Source organism: Zeus faber, assembly GCF_960531495.2.
Source record: "Zeus faber genome assembly, chromosome: 17".
In the NCBI taxonomy this organism is placed as follows: Eukaryota; Metazoa; Chordata; class Actinopteri; order Zeiformes; family Zeidae; genus Zeus; species Zeus faber.
The window spans coordinates 9,451,003-9,471,801 of record NC_137204.1 but is presented as its reverse complement, the minus strand read 5'-3'; the positions used below and the strand labels follow the sequence as shown (position 1 = coordinate 9,471,801).

The 20,799-nt window shown below is 44.2% G+C and overlaps 1 protein-coding gene across 2 annotated transcripts in view; it reads left to right on the top strand.

Annotated features, from left to right (window-relative positions):
- LOC307243635 (metal transporter CNNM4-like) overlaps window positions 1–20,799 on the top strand; it is a gene marked incomplete at its 5' end in the record, with an annotated part of 37,304 nt that overhangs the window by 7,766 nt on the left and 8,739 nt on the right. Inside the window, 7 exons of one of the 2 annotated variants that reach the window (XM_080018509.1) lie at window positions 13,912–14,457; window positions 14,581–14,915; window positions 15,061–15,237; window positions 15,453–15,610; window positions 19,404–19,547; window positions 19,641–19,799; window positions 20,618–20,787. The exons of the other annotated variant lie outside the window; for it this stretch is intronic. Coding sequence (XP_079874635.1) covers window positions 14,005–14,457; window positions 14,581–14,915; window positions 15,061–15,237; window positions 15,453–15,610; window positions 19,404–19,547; window positions 19,641–19,799; window positions 20,618–20,787 — 1,596 coding nt within the window. Of the gene's footprint in view, window positions 1–13,911; window positions 14,458–14,580; window positions 14,916–15,060; window positions 15,238–15,452; window positions 15,611–19,403; window positions 19,548–19,640; window positions 19,800–20,617; window positions 20,788–20,799 lie in introns of those variants that run through there. 2 annotated transcript variants of the gene reach the window in all.

Sequence of the window (20,799 nt, the reverse complement as noted above, 5' to 3'; positions counted from 1 at the left end):
GATCAGAGGCTTGAAACTAGAACAGGATCTTTTCCAAATGGCATGGAACGTTTTCCAAGCATAACTTCATCAGCTCAGAGTGTCATTTCAGTATTGACAGGTCACTAACAAAGGCAGCGCAGATTCGATTTAGCACTTTGTGTATCAACACTGACCTCTAGTGATCGAATGTCGCAATTGCTGCTCTGCTTTACATTTATTGCATCCCCGGAGCTTATGAAATTGAATTCTGGTTCAAATGGCCCTAAACATCACTTTCCAGCTTTGGCCGTTTAAGAGCGACACTTACGGTCAATGTTTAAAAAAATAATATATTTTTAAGTTTATTTTTTTTGATTTACAAAGGGTCAGAAAATCAGGGATGACAGAAACATGGTTAAAAAATATGAACCATCTTTTTAACTTCAACCCTCAACACAGGACCTTCTTCACACACACAAGGGAACTAAAGAAAATCTATTTAAAAAAATAAAAGGGAACCGATAACGGTCAATGTGGATGTGTAAAGTGTAAATGTTAATTGTGTTTCTCCATCGTGTACGCGCTTGGCTTTGCTTTCTGTGGGTTCATTTCCTGTATATGTTGTTTGGCTTATTCCGAACATCTTGCCAATGTGTTGTTGTGTTGTTGTTTTTTTTTACTTACGCTTTCCAATGTTTGTCCAGAGATGCGGGGAGAGGTCCTTCGCTTGTTTGCTCAGACATGACAATGCTCATAGCGACGGCAAGTTTTTTTACGCAGACCAGCTGTTGCTGAACTCACTGGCCACTACTTTGCCAATTTAGAAGAATTTGAATCTTCCTTTACATCTGAAAAGACCCAAGCGAGATACAAGACTTTCCATTTTTAGTAGACGTTCACTGTGCACCAAGGCCCCAATGTGGTGCCACACAGTACATTGTAATGCGTATCAGTGATTACAAAGGATAGACTACAAAGAGAATAAAACCCATGTTGCGCGAATTTAAATTGCATATACAGTCTGGCATGTGAACCCCTCTTGAAGTAAATAATTAAACCGGAGTGGTGTGTCTCTCTGCTCCCTGTTCTCTCTCAGCTGTCACTCCCCCTCTATCCCCGTCAGTGGCATCCCCCCCTCCGCGACGCCTTTCTCTTAAGAGGTTTTCTCTGTTCTCTCGTTTCCCAGGTAAACACTCGAAAGGGGCCCAAAGGAGGGAGGGAGAGGGTTCTTTTCTTTCTTCAAACACAACCACACGTTTTCTTCCTTTCTTCCACCACATCATCTTCAGAGCCCCGCTCCAGCAAGTCAAAGGCAGTAGGCCAGAATACAATTAATATTTCAATTTTGGGAAATAAACTATTAATCTGTCTATTCTATTTTCCATTCTGGTTTTCTCGAATTGGTCGACCAACAAAGGTATTATTCAAATTGAAAAAAGAAATGGCAGAAATATAGACATCCTTGCAACTAAACATGATAAATATAAAATGTGATGCTCTCACCTTCATTGCCGAGGCTCAGATGTAGTTCAACTCGTTAGCCTGCTTTAGCCCACTTCCGACAGTTGGGACCCCCCCCCCCCCCCCCTTTGTGGTGGTCAGGTGAACTGCATCTGGGTTTCGCATCACAAAATACAGTATGTCAGGGAAAATGGGAGAGCTCAACCTGACGTATCTTGTTGCATGAGCTGAAAATCCCGGAGCCCAGGTCAGACACGGCAATTCAGGCCAGCAGGGTATCGTAGCTTTTTGCATACAGAATCCGACTCTCCATAGGAATGAATGGACTTTGTGTTTGTTTTTTGTGGTAGTCTGTGTGAATCGGGCTTAAATCTCTTGACTGTCTTCATATATGTGTTTTCCTGGATGCAAAGGATACAGGGTTTTAAAACTTGCTAGAAGGGGCTCTGGGTGGAGTGTTTTTGATTCAATGTTCCTCTCTGGCTCTCATTTGTCCCACCTCTAATCTTTTATCCTGCAACTAAAGCCTTGCCACTTTAACCACGGATCTATGGTAAGATGTTAAATATCACTCCTGATCAGTGGTATGCAGAGGCGTGCACAGGGAGGGTGACCCCAGGAAGGTGCCTTCTACAGTGGCCCTACGATAGAGAAAATGACGTTTCGTGCCCTCTAGACTGCCCCTACGAAAAAGAAAAACATCCTAAAGCGCCCTCTAGAGTTCTACGATTGAGAAAGCTGCGTAAGGTGCACTCTAGAGTGTCCCTACGATAGAGAAAACAATGCTACATGCCCTCTAGAGCAGTGTTTTTCAAATGTGGGTGCTCGTACCCCTAGGGGAACTTTGGACTGGAGGGGGTACTCTGAAAATTTCTGAAAAGTGTTTAAAAATATTGGTCATATATAATGTTTTAAAAAACACATACGACACACACACACACACACACACACAGTACATAATTATGTTAATTTTCTTTCTTTCTCCCAATGCCAGTGAAGGGGTTACTAAGCTGAAAAAAGATCTTAGAGGAGGTACTAAAAAAGTAAAAAAGTTGAGAACCACTGCTCTACGGTGCCCCTACGATGGAGAAAACAGTGTAATGTTCCAACAGTGGAAAGTGCCCTTCTTTTAGATTTTTGCCCTGAAAATGCTCTGTGCACGCCACTGGTAGGCGCTCTGGCCATAGACCTGTGGTTAACTATGGTTAATCCTTATAGTCCATGAGATTTCCTTATTGACATCGAACCTGAAAGTTCTATGATCACAACTCGGCCATCACTATCCCTCACACTTGCCAAGGCTGTATGAGCCATTTGGTGTGTATGCAGTGTTCTGTGGTAATGCATGTTCCGTTGACTCCTCCATACGACGTCATCACCACTAACCAAGAGTCATTTTTAACATATTTTCACCTGGATATTAAGATGTTTGTGCATCCGTGTTTTGTGTGATGTGTGTTGCAACCTAATTATCATCAATCCTTGTTTAATTTGCCACAATGCGCATTTGTTTGCACTGTGTTCATCTTTTCAAGTCATTAGTTAGAATCACTTCATCTTTCTCATCAGCAATTCACATAACTTGAACTCATTTAACATGTGCATTTCTGGACAGGATTTCTACGTAGTCTAATTGACTGATTTTGCATCTCTGATTTTGTTACTATGTGTGTGTGTGTGAGTGTGTGAATGTACACCGATCAGCCACAACCTTAAAACCACCTGCCTAATATTGTGTAGCCCTCCCTCTTGCCCCCAAAACAGCTCTGACCCATCGAGGCATGGGCTCCACAAGACCTCTGAAGGTGTCCTGTAGTATCTGGCAACAAGACGTTAGCAGCAGATCCTTTAAGTCCTGCAAGTTGTGAGTTGGGGTCCTCATGGATCGGGCTTGTTGTTCCAGTACATCCCACAGGTGCTCGATCGGATTGAGATCTGGGGAATTTGGAGGCCACGTCAACACCTTGAACTCTTTGTCATGTTCCTCAAACCATTCCTGAACATTTTTTACAGGGCGGCAGGGGTGTACTTGGTCTGCAACAATGTTAATGTAGGTGGTACGTGTCAAAGTAACATCTACATGAATGCGAAGACCCAAGGTTCCCACCAGCTTGACTTCTTCCCATAGTGCATCCTGGTGCCATCTCTTCCACAGGTAAACTACGCACATGCACCCGGCCATTCACATGATGTTTAAGGAAACTTGATTCATCAGACCAGGCCACCTTCTTCCATTGCTCCATGTTCTAGTTCTGATGCTCACATGCCAATTGGAGGCGCTTTCTGTGGTGGACAGGGGTCAACATGGACACTCTGACCGGTCTGCGGCTACGCAGCCCCATACACAGCAAGCTGTGATGCACTGTGTGTTCTGACACCTTTCTATCATAGCAGCATTAACTATTTCAGCAATTTGTGCTGCAGAAGTAACACGAATTGCTCTTCTGTGGGATCGGACCAGACGGGCTAGAATTCGCTCCCCCCTCCCTTCACTGAGCCTTGGGCGCCCATGACCCTGTTGCCGGTTCACTGGTTGTCCTTCCTTGGGCCACTTTTGGTAGGTACTAACCACTGCACACCAGGAACACCCCACAAGTCCTGCCATTTTGGAGATGCTCTGATCCAGTCGTCTAGCCATCACTATTTGCTCCTTGTCAAAGTCGCTCAGATCCTTACGCTTGTCCATTTTTCCTGCTTCCAACACATCAACTTCAAGAACTCACTTCACTTCACTTGCTGCCTAATATATCCCACCCCTTGACAGGTGCCATTGGTACAAGGAGCAATGTTATTCACTTCACCTGTCGGTGGTTTTAATGTTGTGGCTGATCGGTGTATTTGTGCTCTTCTTTTATCCCTTCACTTTGTTACTTAACAAGTGTTTCCTCTCCGTCCGTCTCAGAGTTCCGCTCTCCGTCGCACGGGGGCGGCCTGAACCGCTCTGCGTCTCTCAGCTGCACGGAGCGTGGCCCAGAGAGCGGCTCCGTGTGCGGCAGCAACACCCAGATCCCTGGCACCCCCTTCCAGTACACACCCGACTTCTGCGTGCGTGCACTCACAGACCTCCAATTCGTCAAGGTCAGTTCCCCACCCTTGTACAGTTACTATTCTGATGGTGGCTAGTCTGTAATCTGTTATAGACAGACAGACAGACAGACAGACACGTTATTTATCCACCGAGAGAAGTTGCAGTGTCACAGCAGCTTCCATAAAAAAGAAGCAATAATAATAATAAAGTTATAACAATAAAAATTGAAAATAATAAAAATAAAATAATTTAAAAAAGGAAAATGGCAGAACGCAATTAACCTAAGAAATTGGTTAGATAAGATAAGAAAAGTCAACTTATCAGCTGGTCAATGAGATTTACGTTTACACCGCGTTCCAAATTATTATGCAAATTATATTTTTCTCTGATTTTCCTAAATAGTCGATGCAAATGACAGTCAGTATAATTTTCAAGTCATAAACCGTAAGGGTGTAATTTGATTGTTATTGAACAAACCTCCCAATGATCAAAATGCACTGTTCCAAATTATTATGCACAACAGAGTTTCAAAACAATTCAAAGGTTGTAAAGAACTGAAAATGGTCATCTGTTGAATTTGCAGCATTAGGAGGTCATATTTACTGAAATCAAAAGCTATTTCAATCAAAAACATCTTAACAGGCCAAGTTACACGTTAACATAGGAGCCTTCTTTGATATCACCTTCACAATTCTTGCCTCCATTGACCTTGTGAGTTTTTGGAGAGTTTCTGCTTGAATTTCTTTGCATGATGTCAGAACAGCCTCCCAGAGCTGCTGTTTTGATGCAAACTGCCTCCCACCCTCATAGATCTTTTACTTGAGGATGCTCCAAAGGTTCTCAATAGGGTTGAGGTCAGCGGAGGATGGAGGCCACACCATGAGTTTCTCTGCTTTTATGCCCATAGCAGCCACAGAGGTATTCTTTGCAGCATGATATGGTGCATTGTCAGGCATGAAGATGATTTTGCTACGGAAGGCACGGTTCTTCTTTTTGTACCATGGAAGAACGTGGTCAGTCAGAAACTCTATATTCTTTGCCGAGGTCGTTTTCACACCTTTAGGGACCCTAAAGGGGCCTAGCAGCTCTCTCCCCATGATTCCGGCCCAAAACTGACTCTGCCACCTCCTTGCTGACGTCGCAGCCTTGTTGGGACATGGTGGCCATCCATTCGGCAGCAGAAGGATCCTTTTTCTTTCCCATATTGCTTGAAACCTGTGGCCTGCTTAATAATGTGGAACGTCCTTCTTACGTAGTTTTCCTTTAATTGAACTCAACTGGCAAACGAATTATCACAGGTCTCTGATATTGATTTCAGTGATCCAAAGAGTCCTGAGACACAATACCATCCATGAGTTTAAACGAAAAACAAACAATTAAATGTTTATGACGCTTAAATCCAATTTGCATAATAATTTGGAACGCAGTGTATATATAGAAATATAGAGAAGTATGGTTTTGAAGAATGAATAAACAATAAACAAACAAACAATAAAAATCCACCTTAATATAAACAATGAACCTATAAAAACAATGGAATCTGTGACCCTTCTCATTCTCAGATCACTCGTGCCCAGTACCAGAACGGTCTCCTGGCCTCCCGGCTGGACAGCAGCCCCCAGTCCCCGGAGGGAAGCCACTCTCGCCTGGACACGTCTGTCTCCTTGCCCCCCGTCGCGCCGCCGGTGGCAGCTCACACGTCATTGCCCCTGGCGACCCCTCCCGCCAAACGCCCCCCGTCCCTCCCCCAACCCACACCGCCCGCCGGCCGCACTCTCCCCCCGTCCGCCTCGTCGTCCTCGCCCGGCCCCAGGCCCAACCGTTCGCCCACTGCACTCTCGCTCTCCCAAACCCCTCCCACCTCGGCGGGCAGCCTGGCGGGGTGCGTCCCCCACGCCACCGCCGCTCCCCACCCGATCTTCCCCTCCTCCCTTGTCTCCAAGTCCTCTCACCCCTCCCCGCCCCCGGCCCACCCGGACAACGGGCCAGGGGAGACGGCCACGCTGCTGGGCGAGCAGCAGAACTCCACGGGCGCCCGCAGACCTAGCCACCCCCACGCCCACCCCCACTCGCACATGCACACCATCAGCCACGCACACACCGAGAGCACCATCTAACGACAACACCAACTAACCCTGTGAATACCACGCCTATACCCTCACTCACACACGCTCACGTTGTTTTTGTCCCATTCCCCGACTTCTGTGCTTACATTGGATGCCAAGGATTTATCACAACATCGTATGTACTTTGTAAAGCAGATTACCTTCCTGCATGACCCCCAGATAACGTGACTCAATACCAAGAAAGAGAAAAGAAAGTAAATGGGGTGAATACTGCATAGATATGTAAATATGTCTGTTTGCAGAAACTCCCATCATTCCACCTAAACGGGTTTTAAAACGCATTTTATTTTGTTCTATACATTTTATTATTTTTAGTTTTTTCAATTTCCGAAAAATATGTTGATATTTTAACTGGGAGGTTGTGCAATTAATGACTTCTATTTTTTGGGGGGAAAAAGCCTCTACAATATTACACTTACTACGTAGCTTTCTCTTGAAGGTCCCATGTTTTTCGATTTTTCCTTTATTTACTTATTATATTATTTTTTTAAGATTTTCCAAATACTTTGTCAGTTGTGTTGTCTGAAAGGGTCCTGATAGGGCTGGAAAGATAGTGAAATTATAATCACAATTAGCCATTATTAATATATTCAAACACAAGCCGGTCAGATCAGATGGGTTGCCAGGTCAGCGGTAGAGCCTAATTCAGCCATTTTATCTCAATTTGCATAAATTAGCTTGAGTTTGCACCTGGAAAACAAAGGTGGCACTTCAAAAGCAAATGTATGAACATATTTGGCTTGTGGAATGGCATAAAATTGTTGTAATGGGAAAGATACAGAGGCTTACATGCATATGCAAAATGTGTTTTGCTGTTGTCTGTGACAACAGTGAACGCGGCCTGTCGACGAGTCATCTATTGGACCGAGTTGATTACTAATGACCTGACCTGATGGGATGTTTTGGCGGGCACTGAAAGTTGCTCACAGGTTTCCGCAAAACAATAATATGGGACGTTGTTAAGAGTGAGCGGAAGGAGGGGGTCGCTCTCGCCTATCTCTCGAACCCGGCAATATGTGATAAACGATTTCATTTCGCGCCCTGATCTATTTATTTTCTTTGGGTGTGACGTTGCTTTCGACGTGCTTGGTGATTCATCCGATCCACTGTTTTGTATCCTAGAGATATTAGGACCTTTTATTTTTCTTTTGTGCAACATTTTGAGAGGAGAACGCTAAAATACCAGAGGCATTCAAGGACAGGCTACTGCGACTTTCCAACAAAACACAGCCCCCCCTCTGCATCGCCACAAAACACACAGACACACGAAGGAAAAAAAAAACAAAACCTCACTGTGAATAGAATCTTGGTCTGTTACCAGCTCCTCGGCCTTGTGGTTGTGTTTGATCGCAAAGCATTAAGAGTATTCTGAACATTGAGCAATGGAACAGTGTGATCGGAAAGCAATTCTCTCTGCAATCCGACACCACTGTGTGGTCATTTTAATTTATTTTTATTTATGATGCTGCTGCATGCTGCAAACTTCCATCGGCGTATGTCGTTACTGTTTAATTGGGCGCAAGGTTTAGAGTTTGGTTTTGGCGGGGAAAGAGGTGGAGGGGAAAAAAAAAATCCAGGTTCAGAAAGTGAAACTCCACCCTGGGTTTTGCAGTCATCCGCCGGGGTTTTTCCCAACGCGCATCCACCCAGAGGTCCAACCAACGTCGGTCAACTGGATCGGCGTGTGGCTGGGGCAAAAACCTGGTGGGGCTGATGCTCTAGAATATTATCTGGACCTGGATTCCTCCAGGTCAGGATAATATTCACAATCAAACATATGTTGTTGTTCGTTTTGTTTTTTTTAAATTTGCTTACATTCCGGGGTGAATACATAGTTAGCTGGAGCTGGGAGATGTTCCTATATGGACTTGGAGGGGGGGTGGTTGCCGCGTCGCCATGACCACAGATGTAGCCACGCCCCCTTTTGCTCTCTCCTCCAGGGGAAGGAGCTCGGATGTTCTAGCTGCTCGCATGTAACCTTACCCATTTTCCCCAATATGTATGCAGTGACACTGAAGTCATTATTACTGACTTGTAAAGACAAAATATTTTGTTAACGATAGCTGAAGTGATTTATTTACTTTTGAAATGCTCCGAGGTTGAAGCATTTTCTTTGTATGAGATAGCACTGATTTAAGACGATAAAACTAGTGACTTAGGTAGTAGGAATTAGTGTACAGTATATTTAACGGTATGAAAATGACTCCAAAGAATTTCTCCTCCTTGTGGACGGGGAAAATCAGCACTCTTTCAAATAAACCGTAGCGTTTTGTTGATGGAGAGAGTTGATTTTTATGAAGGAAAGCATCTAATTTATAAATAAATAAAAGTCTATAGTCAGCTCAGCCTTATACTCTGGTTTGGAGAAATGTTAGACCTGCCTGCTGGTTCATATAGGTCACCTGTAGCAAATTGGTCTTTGATAGGTTTTCCAGTTAAGCCACTGGTTGGCTGTGTGACTCCCAGTCTGCGTACTGGAATATGTGAAGAAAAAAAAAAAGTTTAAACTTAGTAATGTATTTATTGTAAACAAATGTTGTATTTATTGTTTTGGTTTTTGTTAGTTTAAAGCCTTGCACCTCTATGTGTAGGTCTGCGTACCGGGCTTCCAGTTAAGGCACGTCTTTTCGTGGTGAAGAGGTGTTGAAATTCTCTTAATTGTTCAATTTTGTTTGTGTGCGTGTTCTATTACAGCAAAGAGATGGACGTTTGTCTAGCAGCCCAGAATCCCGCCGCATCAACATTTTTATAAAGGTTAAATTGTGAGGGGTTTTTTTTTCTCAAAATTCCAATTTTTTTCTCACAATTGTGAATTCTTTTCTCTGAATTCTGAGCGTTTTTCTCAAAATTCCGAGATAAAAGCTCAGAATTCTGACTTCTCTTTAATCTTGAGAAAAAAGTTGTAATTCAGAGAAAAAAGCTCACAATTTCGCTTTTTTACAATTTTTGGTGTGTGATTCTGGGCTTGTACACTATGTGACGGTGAGGGTCAAAAACTCACTTTTCATAAATTCCATTGCGACACAAGCTTTGTTTGAGATGTTTCATCTCACTTTGTTCTATTCCATTGTTTGCTGGGAAAACATTGCATAGCAATAAACATTTCACAGACTTCGTCCTCAAACTCCCGAATGTATAAGTTCAAGTTCAAGAGATTATTTGTCACATACATACATATGTGTTGCTGCTTTTCATACAACTTCCGGGCAGGGGCAGGGGCGGTGCCAGAATCTTTTTGTTGGGGGTGCTAAGGGGATGCATTATAGTTCTGGGGGGGGTTGCGTCCCATGAGCCTGACATGAGAGGCACGGGGCTTTTTTTTGTTTCATTCAATAAGGAAAACGGAGTAAATTAAATACATCTAAGATAAAAACACTGTTTTTATTTGTTTTATTGGAGAAACGGGATACGGGCACGCGCAGCGGAACGGAGATCGCTCCCTCTCAATTACGCATTTACGGCATCGCTCTACACCCGCCCGTTTACGAATGATCAGTTAAATCAATTTAAAACTTTAAATAATTGTCGGACAGTAGTAATTTTAATTTCAAGTTTAATAAAAATGTCGAATTGTGAGGTAATCCTTTGAGGTGCTTTGTCCGGGCTGACGCGCCGGCAAGCGCCCCCTTAGCACCGCCACTGGTCAAGGGACACTAATAATAGTTGTTGCTTTCTTTCCCGTTCTTCCCTTTTTCTCCATCCACTACCTTCCTGCCTTTTTTACCCCCTTATTTTTCTGCTCGGCTCCCACATTCCCACTCGCCTCTCATTCACTTCTTTCTCCCAGTACTCATGTTTTTTCACTCTGCCCATATTCCACCTAACCAAGGTTTCAGAGCGTGTTGTATTTTCTTTTACTATAAATTATGTTACACCCCCCCCCCAAAAAAGAAATTATTTTCTTCACATCAAGATACTCTTTAGCAGGTGTAAGGAAACTTTAATATGCTTACTAGTACTAGCTTCCACTTAAAGGTCCCATATAATTTTTTCCTTAATTAAAAAAAAAATGTTTTTAAAGATTTTCCAAATACTTAGTCGGGTGTCTCGTCTGAAGGGTCCCAACAGGGCTGGAAAGAGGGTGGAATTATATTTACAAATAGCTGCAGGCAGCAATACACAGGGTACAGTTTAGTCATGTTAGGAACGTATTACAGGTTTTTGAGGTTCTGTAGAACACATCGTATTGCACCTACGTCACTGAATATTCCTCTTGTGTCGTTTAGTTTCCCTCGAGAACGGTGTTTTGACAATTACGATTGTTCCTGGATCATGCAGTGCGAACACAAAATGACGAGAACTTCTTGCGAATGTACATCGATATTGAGCAAACTTGAATGGCAAGATGTCTGAAACGTCCCGGTTCTGACTAGACTTCAACTAAGTCACCGCGTACTGCCGTTGCCGTGTTCCAGATACTTCTAGCCGAGAAGATCAAAAATAAAAAAATCCGAGCAATAACTAATTAGTCATTATTATCAGACTTTACATTTCTCACAATACACACACAGGCCAATCAGATGGGTTGCCAGGTCAGAGATAGAACCTGTAATTAAAGTTGGCGCCAGATGGTAGAGATGATCAAAACAATACAAAATAAAACAAAAACAAAACAAACGTATTAACAGATAGATGGGTTGCCAGGTCATTGGAAGATTCTGTAAAATACGGCCATTTGATCTTTGACCCGTCATTTGCAACAAACCGGTCCCCAGACTCCACCTGGCTTGAGTTTGCACCCACGGAAAAGAAAGAAGGTCTCGATGTGCTTCTCATGAACACATTTAGTTTGTGGGAACATACGAACTGGCTGAAATCGCCTTCCGTTGTGAAACACAGGACTGATTCAATCATTCATTTTGTTAAGCCGTGCTGACTGCTTAATGTGCAAAATCAGGACTTTGAAGGATCAGAACGCGTTAGTGGTGGTGGACGGGGTATACTATACTAACTGGTAGCAGTGTACTAACTGGTAGGACTATGGTAACTGGGTGTCATGAAATTTCACTGCACATACTGTATGTATGACCGTATGTATATGTATGTGACAAAATCTCTTGAACTTGAACTTGAACTTGAACTTGATCTTGAACTTGTACTGGTAGTACCACGCTGACTGGTAGCGTCTGCTTACCACGTCTGGCAAGTGGCAAAAGCAAGGTAAGTGCTGGAGGTAAGTTAAGGTAAGTTTAATTTGGAATGATTTAAATGTATATTTAATATGTATGACCGTATGTATATGTATGTGACAAATAATCTCTTGAACTTGAAGATATATACAACACAGACAATTAATATTATTATATAATTATAGAATATAGATTGTGGCGCCGGCCCTTTGGCTCGCCTGTGTCGGTTATGCACATTTTAGTATTTTTAGTATTTGGTGCCATGACGTTTCACTGCATATATGTATGAACGTATGTATATGTGTGTGACGAATAAACCTCCTGAATCTTGAATCCTAAAGTCGGGGAGATGTGAAGGGCTTTAATAATATGCAACATATGCGCCTCATGACGTCACGGAGCGCTGGGGGCTAGCTTTCTTTCTTTCTTTCTTTCTTTCTTTCTTTCTTTCTTTCTTCCTTTCCCACCATTCAAATTTTCCTCCATCCGCTGTCATCCTCCCTTTATTTCAATATCCCCCCCTCCCCCCTTATCTCTTCTGCCCGGCTCCCACATTCACACTTCGTGTTTTTCCACTCCCCCCTCCACTTCTCCTGCCAGTCAAAAGTATTGACATTCCTCCGGTATTAACTGTTTGTCCGATCGGGCTAAGCTCCTTTTTTTGTTGTTCGGCCCTTTTCTTTCTTTCTTTCTTCCTTTCTTTCCTTTTCTCCCTTTCTCGGAGCTGCAGCCTGGGAGCGGAGCTTATCAACAACCCCTCGTGTTGTTTTTAGCGCCGTGTCGGTGTGATGAATAGACCCAGAGGAAGGTTAAAGATTTCTCGAAGCAGGGCTCCGAGGAACCAAAAAGAAAAAAAAAAAAACAACAACAGTTTTCCACTGTACGGGTCACGGGGGTTGAGAAGCCCGACGTTTCGACGTATGGGTTCACACTAGAGGGATTGGGGGGATGATTCATCAAGAGCACAAACTGTGGAAAGACGCGGGAGGAGGGTTTCCATGACGACATAAACACACATTGCCCCAGCTCAAATGTACACGCAGGGAGATATTAAAATGAGACGCGTTCAAATGTTTCTATGGGTAAACATTCCAGCTTCTGTGCAACGAATACATTGGGGAGTTAATTCCAACGTTTGATTTGTAATCATAATACTTAACACGAGCTGAGTCAAGTCCCGCATCAGTGTAAATAGTTAATAAAGACAGTTGCGAATTGTTTCCCAATTAACTGGCTGGACCATGCAATAATAAGCATGCAAAAATAATTTGTTGAAGTTCTAACTGTTGAAATCAGCTCGATTTGCAAAGACTGTTGGGGGGGGGGGGGGGGGGGTTGTTACACGATAACCAGGTTCTCTTATTGCCATTAACTCTGTGAACAATGTTTTACAGGAAGTGTCGATTTAACCCCCAAAACGCACAATGTGCTGGTTTCAGACCTGTGTTATTTGAGTATTAGCACATTTTATTTCAATTTGCACAGGTAAGACAATAAATCAGATCACCAGGTCGAGGTTACCCCCCCCCCCCTCCCTCCAAGTTAAACAGAATGGATTTCAAATGTTGGCCATATATGAACAGACGGTGTAGTTCGCATTTCAAATTCCACTGAAAATACAAACGACTCTTGCGTTGCAAGGTCCAAATTGCAGGGCTTCACTAATTCATCAGTTGTGGCCAGGACGGCAGAAGTTTTACGCCGACGGTGGGAGCTGAGAGAAGGCCACAATAACAACGAGCAGGGTTCTGCGTTGTTATTTTATTTTATTTTTATTTTTTGACGTTTGGGGTTTGTTTGGTTTTTTTTTTTCCCCCACGTTTTATGACGTTTTGAGCGGATCGTCGTGGGATCGTTTTATTGTCAAATAAAAATAAAATTGAAAAAACAAAACAAAAAAAAAACAACAAGGTCGTTCAAGCTTTCGAGCGGAAAAAAAAAAAAACCCCAAAAAAAACTCGAGAAGCCAAACGGGGGTGGGCGTGGCCTCCGCCTTGTTGTCTGTCTTCCCATTGGTCGGAATCCAGGGGGGGGGGGGGGGGGGTTCCTCTTCGCTGGCGTTTTAAGAAGGGGCCGCGCGGTCACAGACGGTTCCTGCGACATGGCGCACCCCCCGAGCGCCCGACATCACACCGCGGCGGATCGCGCCTCCTAAACGCCCACGGGATGGCCGGAGGAAGCGGGCTGTGTGTGCGGCCCGCGGCGTGTTGTTGAGGGGCGGGCCGACGTGACGCGACGCGACGCGACGCCGCCAGGGGAGTCACATGATCCACGCACACGCAGGCGGAGCAGTTCCAATATGGTGGCCAGCTCGGCGGGGCTACGAGTCTTGTTGATGTTATTGTTGTTTCGCGAGGTCCGGTACAGCGCCGCGGACGAGCTGAGCAGCGGGCCGGGAGCGGTGGAGGTGCGGAATGAGAGCATCTCCCCAGCGGAGGGAGGAGGAGCGGGAGCCGAGACCCTCCGCCACCGCCACCTGTGCTTGCTGAGAGGCGGGACGTGGGCTTCCGTCGGCCCCGACCGGCTGCCGGTCCTCGCCGACGCAGCGCTGTCCGCGGACCCTCTCCCGCCGTGGGGGCTAGCGGTACTGGTGGTGGTCCTCGTCCTCGTGTGTGGGCTGTTGAAGATCGTGAACTTCAGCCTGCTGTGGCTGGACCCTCTAGAGCTCTATGTCCTCCACAGCTGCGGCTCGGAGGAGGAGAAGCGGGCCGCCAAGCGCCTGGAGCCCATCAGGAGAAGGGGGAACTTCCTGGTGAGTTTTGTTCACCCTGGAGAATAAACAACCATGGCCAGAAACCGGAATTAAAAAAAAAAAATGTTGAGTCCAATTCTAAATGACCGACGGTTCCCTCCACCCACCCACCGACCCTCACAGGTGTGCTCCCTGCTGTTCCTGTGCGCTGTGGGCCACTCGGCCCTGGGGGTGCTGCTGTACCGAGCCCTTGGTTCCATCACACCGGCGGTGTTCACCAGTGGCTTTCTGATATTCTTTCTGGCCGAGCTGGCACCCTACGTGGTGTGTTCTGGATATGGGTTCCAGATCGCACCGGGCATCACCTGGGTGGCCCAGGTGTGTATGGTCCTAACCTGCCCCCTGTCCTGTCCTTTGGGCTTGATACTGGACCTCGCACTGAGACGGGACATCAGCACTTGCGGGGTAAGGGAGAGGGCCATGGAGATGATCCGCACCAGTGTCACTGACCCATACAGGTACGAAACACAGGCATTCTTCTTCTTCTTCTTCACTCTTAATTCAAGTTATTTTGACCGATAAGCCTCTTTACAAATGCAGTTTCCGATTAAAAACGTGTTTCGTGTTATTTTGGGGTTCTTGTTCTGGCTTTTTTCACTGCAGTGAGTTCGTGAAGGAGGAGTTCAGAAGCGGGGCCCTGCGCAGTAAGACGGTGGAAGACATCTTGACTCCGCTGAAGGACTGCTTCATGCTACCGAGCACAGCCATTCTGGATTTCTCCACAATGTCCGACATAATGCAGAGTGGCTACACGCGGGTTCCCATCTATGAAGAGGAGAGGTGGGCGCAAAAACAAAATTCCTCATATCTGTCTTCATGTAAACCCTGTAAACAAGCTTACATGAAAGGGGTTCAGAAGCTGCACTACTAAAAAAAATTCAACGCTATCCAGCAAATTGACAGTAGTTGTGGCAGTGACCGTGATGAGGCTATTCCAAATAGGAAAGTACAATATGTGCATCTAAAACTATATGTCTGTATTTTTACTTCCCAAGGTCCAACATTGTGGAGATCCTCTATGTCAAGGACTTGGCCCTTGTCGACCCGGATGACTTCACTCCCATGACCACCATCACAAAGTTCTACAATCACCCATTGCACTTTGTCTTCAATGACACCAAACTGGATGCCATGTTGGAGGAGTTTAAAAAAGGTCTGTGTGGTCTGGGCAAATTGAACTCCGTTGGTTTTCATTCGGTAACTTTCTGACTTTTTTGGCAAAATGGACATTTTCCATGGGGTTATAGGCAGTGGTGTAGTGGTGCCTGGCGAAGTGGGTATATTCTTTTAGCCAAAAATGTTTTCTTTATAGCGGCCCCGTCGACCAAAGGATAAACATCTTGTGTTATATATAGGGACATCCAAGCGACATTCCTTACATATTTAGTTCACCCAAAAATGGTGCAAAAAGCTGCTTGACTTTAGAGTAAGGATAATTATGGAATTAACATTAGCAACAGAAGAGTAACCAATCAATACTAGCCCCCAGACAGTATTATGTAGGTGTAAGACAAATACATAATTAGCCACTGTTTGTGTGAGAATAATCGCTTTAGTTGGTGTTTTAAAGGGAACAATTGCTGAGACTGTCTCATGATTTGACGATCTGATGATTCAGAAGTGGGTTTACAGTAAGTGGCTTGGGCAGATTTGCAATTCAATCCACAATCAATGGAGTCGATCACGATTGGCACGAATGACAGATAATTTTTGTCAATTGGCGACTGCAGATTGTCCATTATCCGCGTATACCCGGCACTACACCAGTGGTTATAGGGCATGGTGGTCCCTTTGAAAAAAAACAAAACAAAAAAAACCCTCTTCTACTACACTCTCTACGGAGTCTTATTGGAATTGTGTTACAGGATTTTCTGGAGGAGTTTATTCTTAATAAGACAGCAAATTTTAAAACTTGGAAACGTTTCGAGACATTCAAGACAGCTGTCAACTGTTGCTCAATACTGGCCTCTACTGGCAGAAGCTGTCATTGCAGACGTTAATTGTGTTGAACAGGTTTCAAAAGTAACAGATGTCGCACGCAGCACACTGTCCTAGGGAAGTAAACATGGCAGGAAAATTCATGGTGGTTCTTGGGCAGCGAGGGACCGTGCACAAGCTTGCGGATGAAATCTTAAAAGCCAGACGGGCACACAGTGCTTTCTTGTATTGTTCAATAAGTAATATATATAATAAAATAAAAACAATGCGTGCAAATTGTGCCCAAATTGCTCCCCCAGAGGTCATGAGTGCGCACACACACACTGTTTTTAGATCCGGTGCTATTCCTTAAATGCTGCGAGCGTGGGAGCGCCCTTGCCGGTACTGTCTATTATTTATTTTCCTGCACTGTATACGCTGCTTAAGAAGAAGAATCTTTCTATTATTTATTTTCCTGCACTGTATACGCAGCTTAAGAAGAAGAATCTTTAATAATCACGCAACACACCACAACACATACAAACAGTGGGGCAAAAACGTATTCAGCCATCAATTGTGCAAGTTCTCCCACTTAAAAAGATGAAGAGAGGCCTGTTATTTTCATCATAGGTATACCTCAACTATGAGAGACAAAATTAGGAATAAAATAAATCCAGAAAATCACATTGTCTGATTTTTAAAGAATTTATTTGCAAATTATGGTGGAAAATAAGTATTTGGTCAATAACAAAAGTTCATCTCAATACTTTGTTATATACCCTTTGTTTGCAATGACAGAGGTCAAACGTTTTCTGTAAGTTTTCACACACTGTTGCTGGTATTTTGGCCCATTCCTCCATGCAGATCTCCTCGAGACCAGTGATGTTTTGAGGCTGTCGCTGGGCAACACGGACTTTCAACGCCCTCCAAAGATTTTCTATGGGGTTGAGATCTGGAGACTGGCTAGGCCACTCCAGGGCCTTGAAATGCTTCTTACAAAGCCACTCCTTCGTTGCCCGGGTGGTGTGTTTGGGATCATTGTCATGCTGAAAGACCCAGCCACGTTTCATCTTCAATGCCCTTGCTGATGGAAGGAGGTTTTCACTTAAAATCTCACGATACATGGCCCCAATCATTCTTTCCTTTACAAGGATCGGTCGGCCTGGTCCCTTTGCAGAAAAACAGCCCCAAAACATGATGTTTCCATCCCCATGCTTCACAGTAGGTATGGTGTTCTTTGGATGCAACTCAGCTTTCTTTCTCCTCCAAACACGACAAGTTAAGTTTTTACCAAAAAGTTCTATTTTGCTCTCTAGCAAACTTCAGACGGGCCTGGACATGTACTGGCTTAAGCAGGGGGACACGTCTGGCACTGCAGGATTTAAGTCCCTGGCAGCGTAGTGTGTTACTGATGGTAGCCTTTGTTACTTTGGTCCCAGCTCTCTACAGGTCATTCACTAGGTCCCCCCGTGTGCTTCTGGGATGTTTGCTCACCGTTCTTTTGATCATTTTGACCCCACGGGGTGAGATCTTGCGTGGAGCCCCAGATCGAGGGAGATTATCAGTGGTCTTGTATGTCTTCCATTTTCTAATAATTGCTCCCACAGTTGATTTCTCCACAACAAGCACACACCTATTGCAGATTCAGTCTTCCCAGCCTGGTGCAGGTCTACAATTTTGTTTCTGGTGTCCTTTGACAGCTCTTTGGTCTTGGCCATAGTGAGTTTGGAGTGTGACTGTTTGAGGTTGTGGACAGGTGTCTTTTATACTGATAACGAGTTCAAACAGGTGCCATTAATACAGGTAAGGAGTGGAGGACAGAGGAGCCTCTTAAAGAAAAAGTTCGAGGTCTGTGAAAGCCAGAAATCTTGCTTGTTTGTAGGTGACCAAATACTTATTTTACCGCGGAATTTACCAATTAATTCATTAAAAATCCTACAATGTGATTTCCTGGATTCTTTCCCACCATTCTGTCTCTCATAGTTGAAGTGTACCTATGATGAAAATTACAGGCCTCTCTCATCTTTTTAAGTGGGAGAACTTGCACAATTGGTGGCTGACTAAATACTTTTTTGCCCCACTGTACACGCACACACACATGCAAATGCTTTTGGATGGTGGCCGGTGAAATGGTTCCTCTGCATTTGACCCATCCTGGCTTGTCCTTCCTCCGGGGGGGCAGCCAGGAGCAGTGGGCAGCATTCGTCGACGCGCCCGGGGACCTGGTGATGAGTGTCCATCGCTGGTCAGACGATGATGTGTGCATGTTTTTGGTGGGGGTCCTTACTGACGTTAGGTGGCGGAAACCCCATGTGAGCACGGGGAGAACATGCAAACTCCACACAGAAAGGCTCCTATTTGGGAGATAACCCGCCCGGAGCACAGTGGCTGGCGATGCGGGTGCCGTGGTGGGGGGGCGGCTTCGGGGGTGGAATTACGAGTTTATTCTCCAAACACAGGGCATCCCCGGTCCCTGTACATTTTGTGTTCTGTGGTACGGTCCGTCCTCTAGAATGACGTTGGAGTTGCACAGATCACAATTTTGACTGTTCAAGTGAGGTCGCATAGCAAAAAAACTGACCTGTATCCGATATAGGACCACATTTGAAAGTGCGCCAAATCCGACTGGAAAAGATCAGACTCCATGTGATTTGTGCTGTTCCCACTGTTATGAAAAAAATTATTTTATGACACAATGACTTTCTTATAGTTCTTGTATGACGTGGCGCTACTGTTAGTTTGTTGTGATTTCATGTTTTGTGTTTTATTGTTGTGCCCCTTTGTTCAACACACAAATTCCCCCAGTGCATTAAAACATTTTCTTTTATCAATATATATTTATATTCAGAAACATTTAATTCAAAGATATTTTTTTATTTGGAAATAATTTACTGGGCAAGGTGAAACATTGAAACATTTCCCTGGTCTTTTGAAAAGCCTTTTGGTGGGTTTTCGATCTTCCGTGTCGAAATCACCATCTCAGCCTCGTATTCTATCATTTTGACTCCGGCGTCTCCACTCGTTCTCAGGAAACTCCCACCTGGCCATCGTCCAGAAGGTGAACAACGAGGGGGAGGGTGACCCCTTCTACGAGGTCTTGGGACTGATCACCCTGGAGGACGTCATCGAGGAGATCATCAAATCGGAGATCCTGGACGAGTCCGATGGCTACAGTGAGTTTTTAATTGAATGAACGTTTTTTTTAATTCGTTAACCGACTTTGTATTTCCGTGACGCCTTTACATCTGTGTCCCCTCCTGTCCTAGTGGATATGAAAGTGAAGCGTCCGCTGGCCCCTCTGGAGATCCCGCTGGAGTCTCGGAGTGTCCACGAGGAGTTTTCTCTTTTCAAACTCCCAGACGGAGAACCCAAGATCCGCACGTCGCCCCAGCTCCTGTTGGCCACACACCGCTTTCTGTCCAGAGGTGCGTGTGGTGCGTGTGCGTGTGTTATAATAAGTGATGATTTAACACAGTGCTTATAATGATTATATGTAAAAGTTACATATTTGAGTTAAGCTATGGGGGTTACGGTTAAAGACTCCTTTATATGGTGCGGTCTGTCTGTCCGTCCAGGTAACATTGTTGTCCAAGCCTATCGATAGACAGTATATATGGAAACATACAATAAAATATCGAAAATGACAATATAAACTAACCTAATGATGAATTAAATATGATACAAACCTAAAAACAACAAGAAGCCATAACAGATCTAAACATTTTACAAAAAAATATTGGCAGTATGCACACTATACCTAAAAAGGAAATGGAAGATAAGAAATAATTCCGAATGTACAAAAAATCGAACAAATAAACCCTAAATTAAGAATGAGTGATTAAAATGTACATATACAATAAAATTATTGTCAGCAATAAATATAAATAAATAAAAATAACAAAATGCATTAAATAAAATAAACCTGAAAAGGAACAAGAACATTTCAGCCATTGTACAATAAACCTAAAATTAACAATTAAAAAAGGAAACGAACAATAAAGAAACATGTCAGTTTACAATATTCCTAACGGTAACCAATAAGAATAAACTGTAAAAATAAACAAGACATTTTTTAATGTTATTCTGTGTAAATGAATGATGTGTGAATGTTGGAGGGGATCACAGTTCTGTATTCATTTGATATCAATGTAGATCACAAATGAGAAAATAAATTATTTTTGAGAAAGAAACTAAGCTTAAAAGGGAAATTTCATTTCTGCATATCTTCTCCTGGCCTCTGTAGAAGTGGAGCACTTCAGCCCCGGGCGCGTGTCCGAAAAGGTCCTCTTCCATCTACTCCGCCATCCCAGCGTCAACCAGGAGGTGCACTTTGACCCCAGCAACAAGCTGAGCCCCGGGCACTACCTCTACACCCGCAACCACCCCGTCGACTATTTCATTCTGCTGCTGCAGGTGTGTTTATGC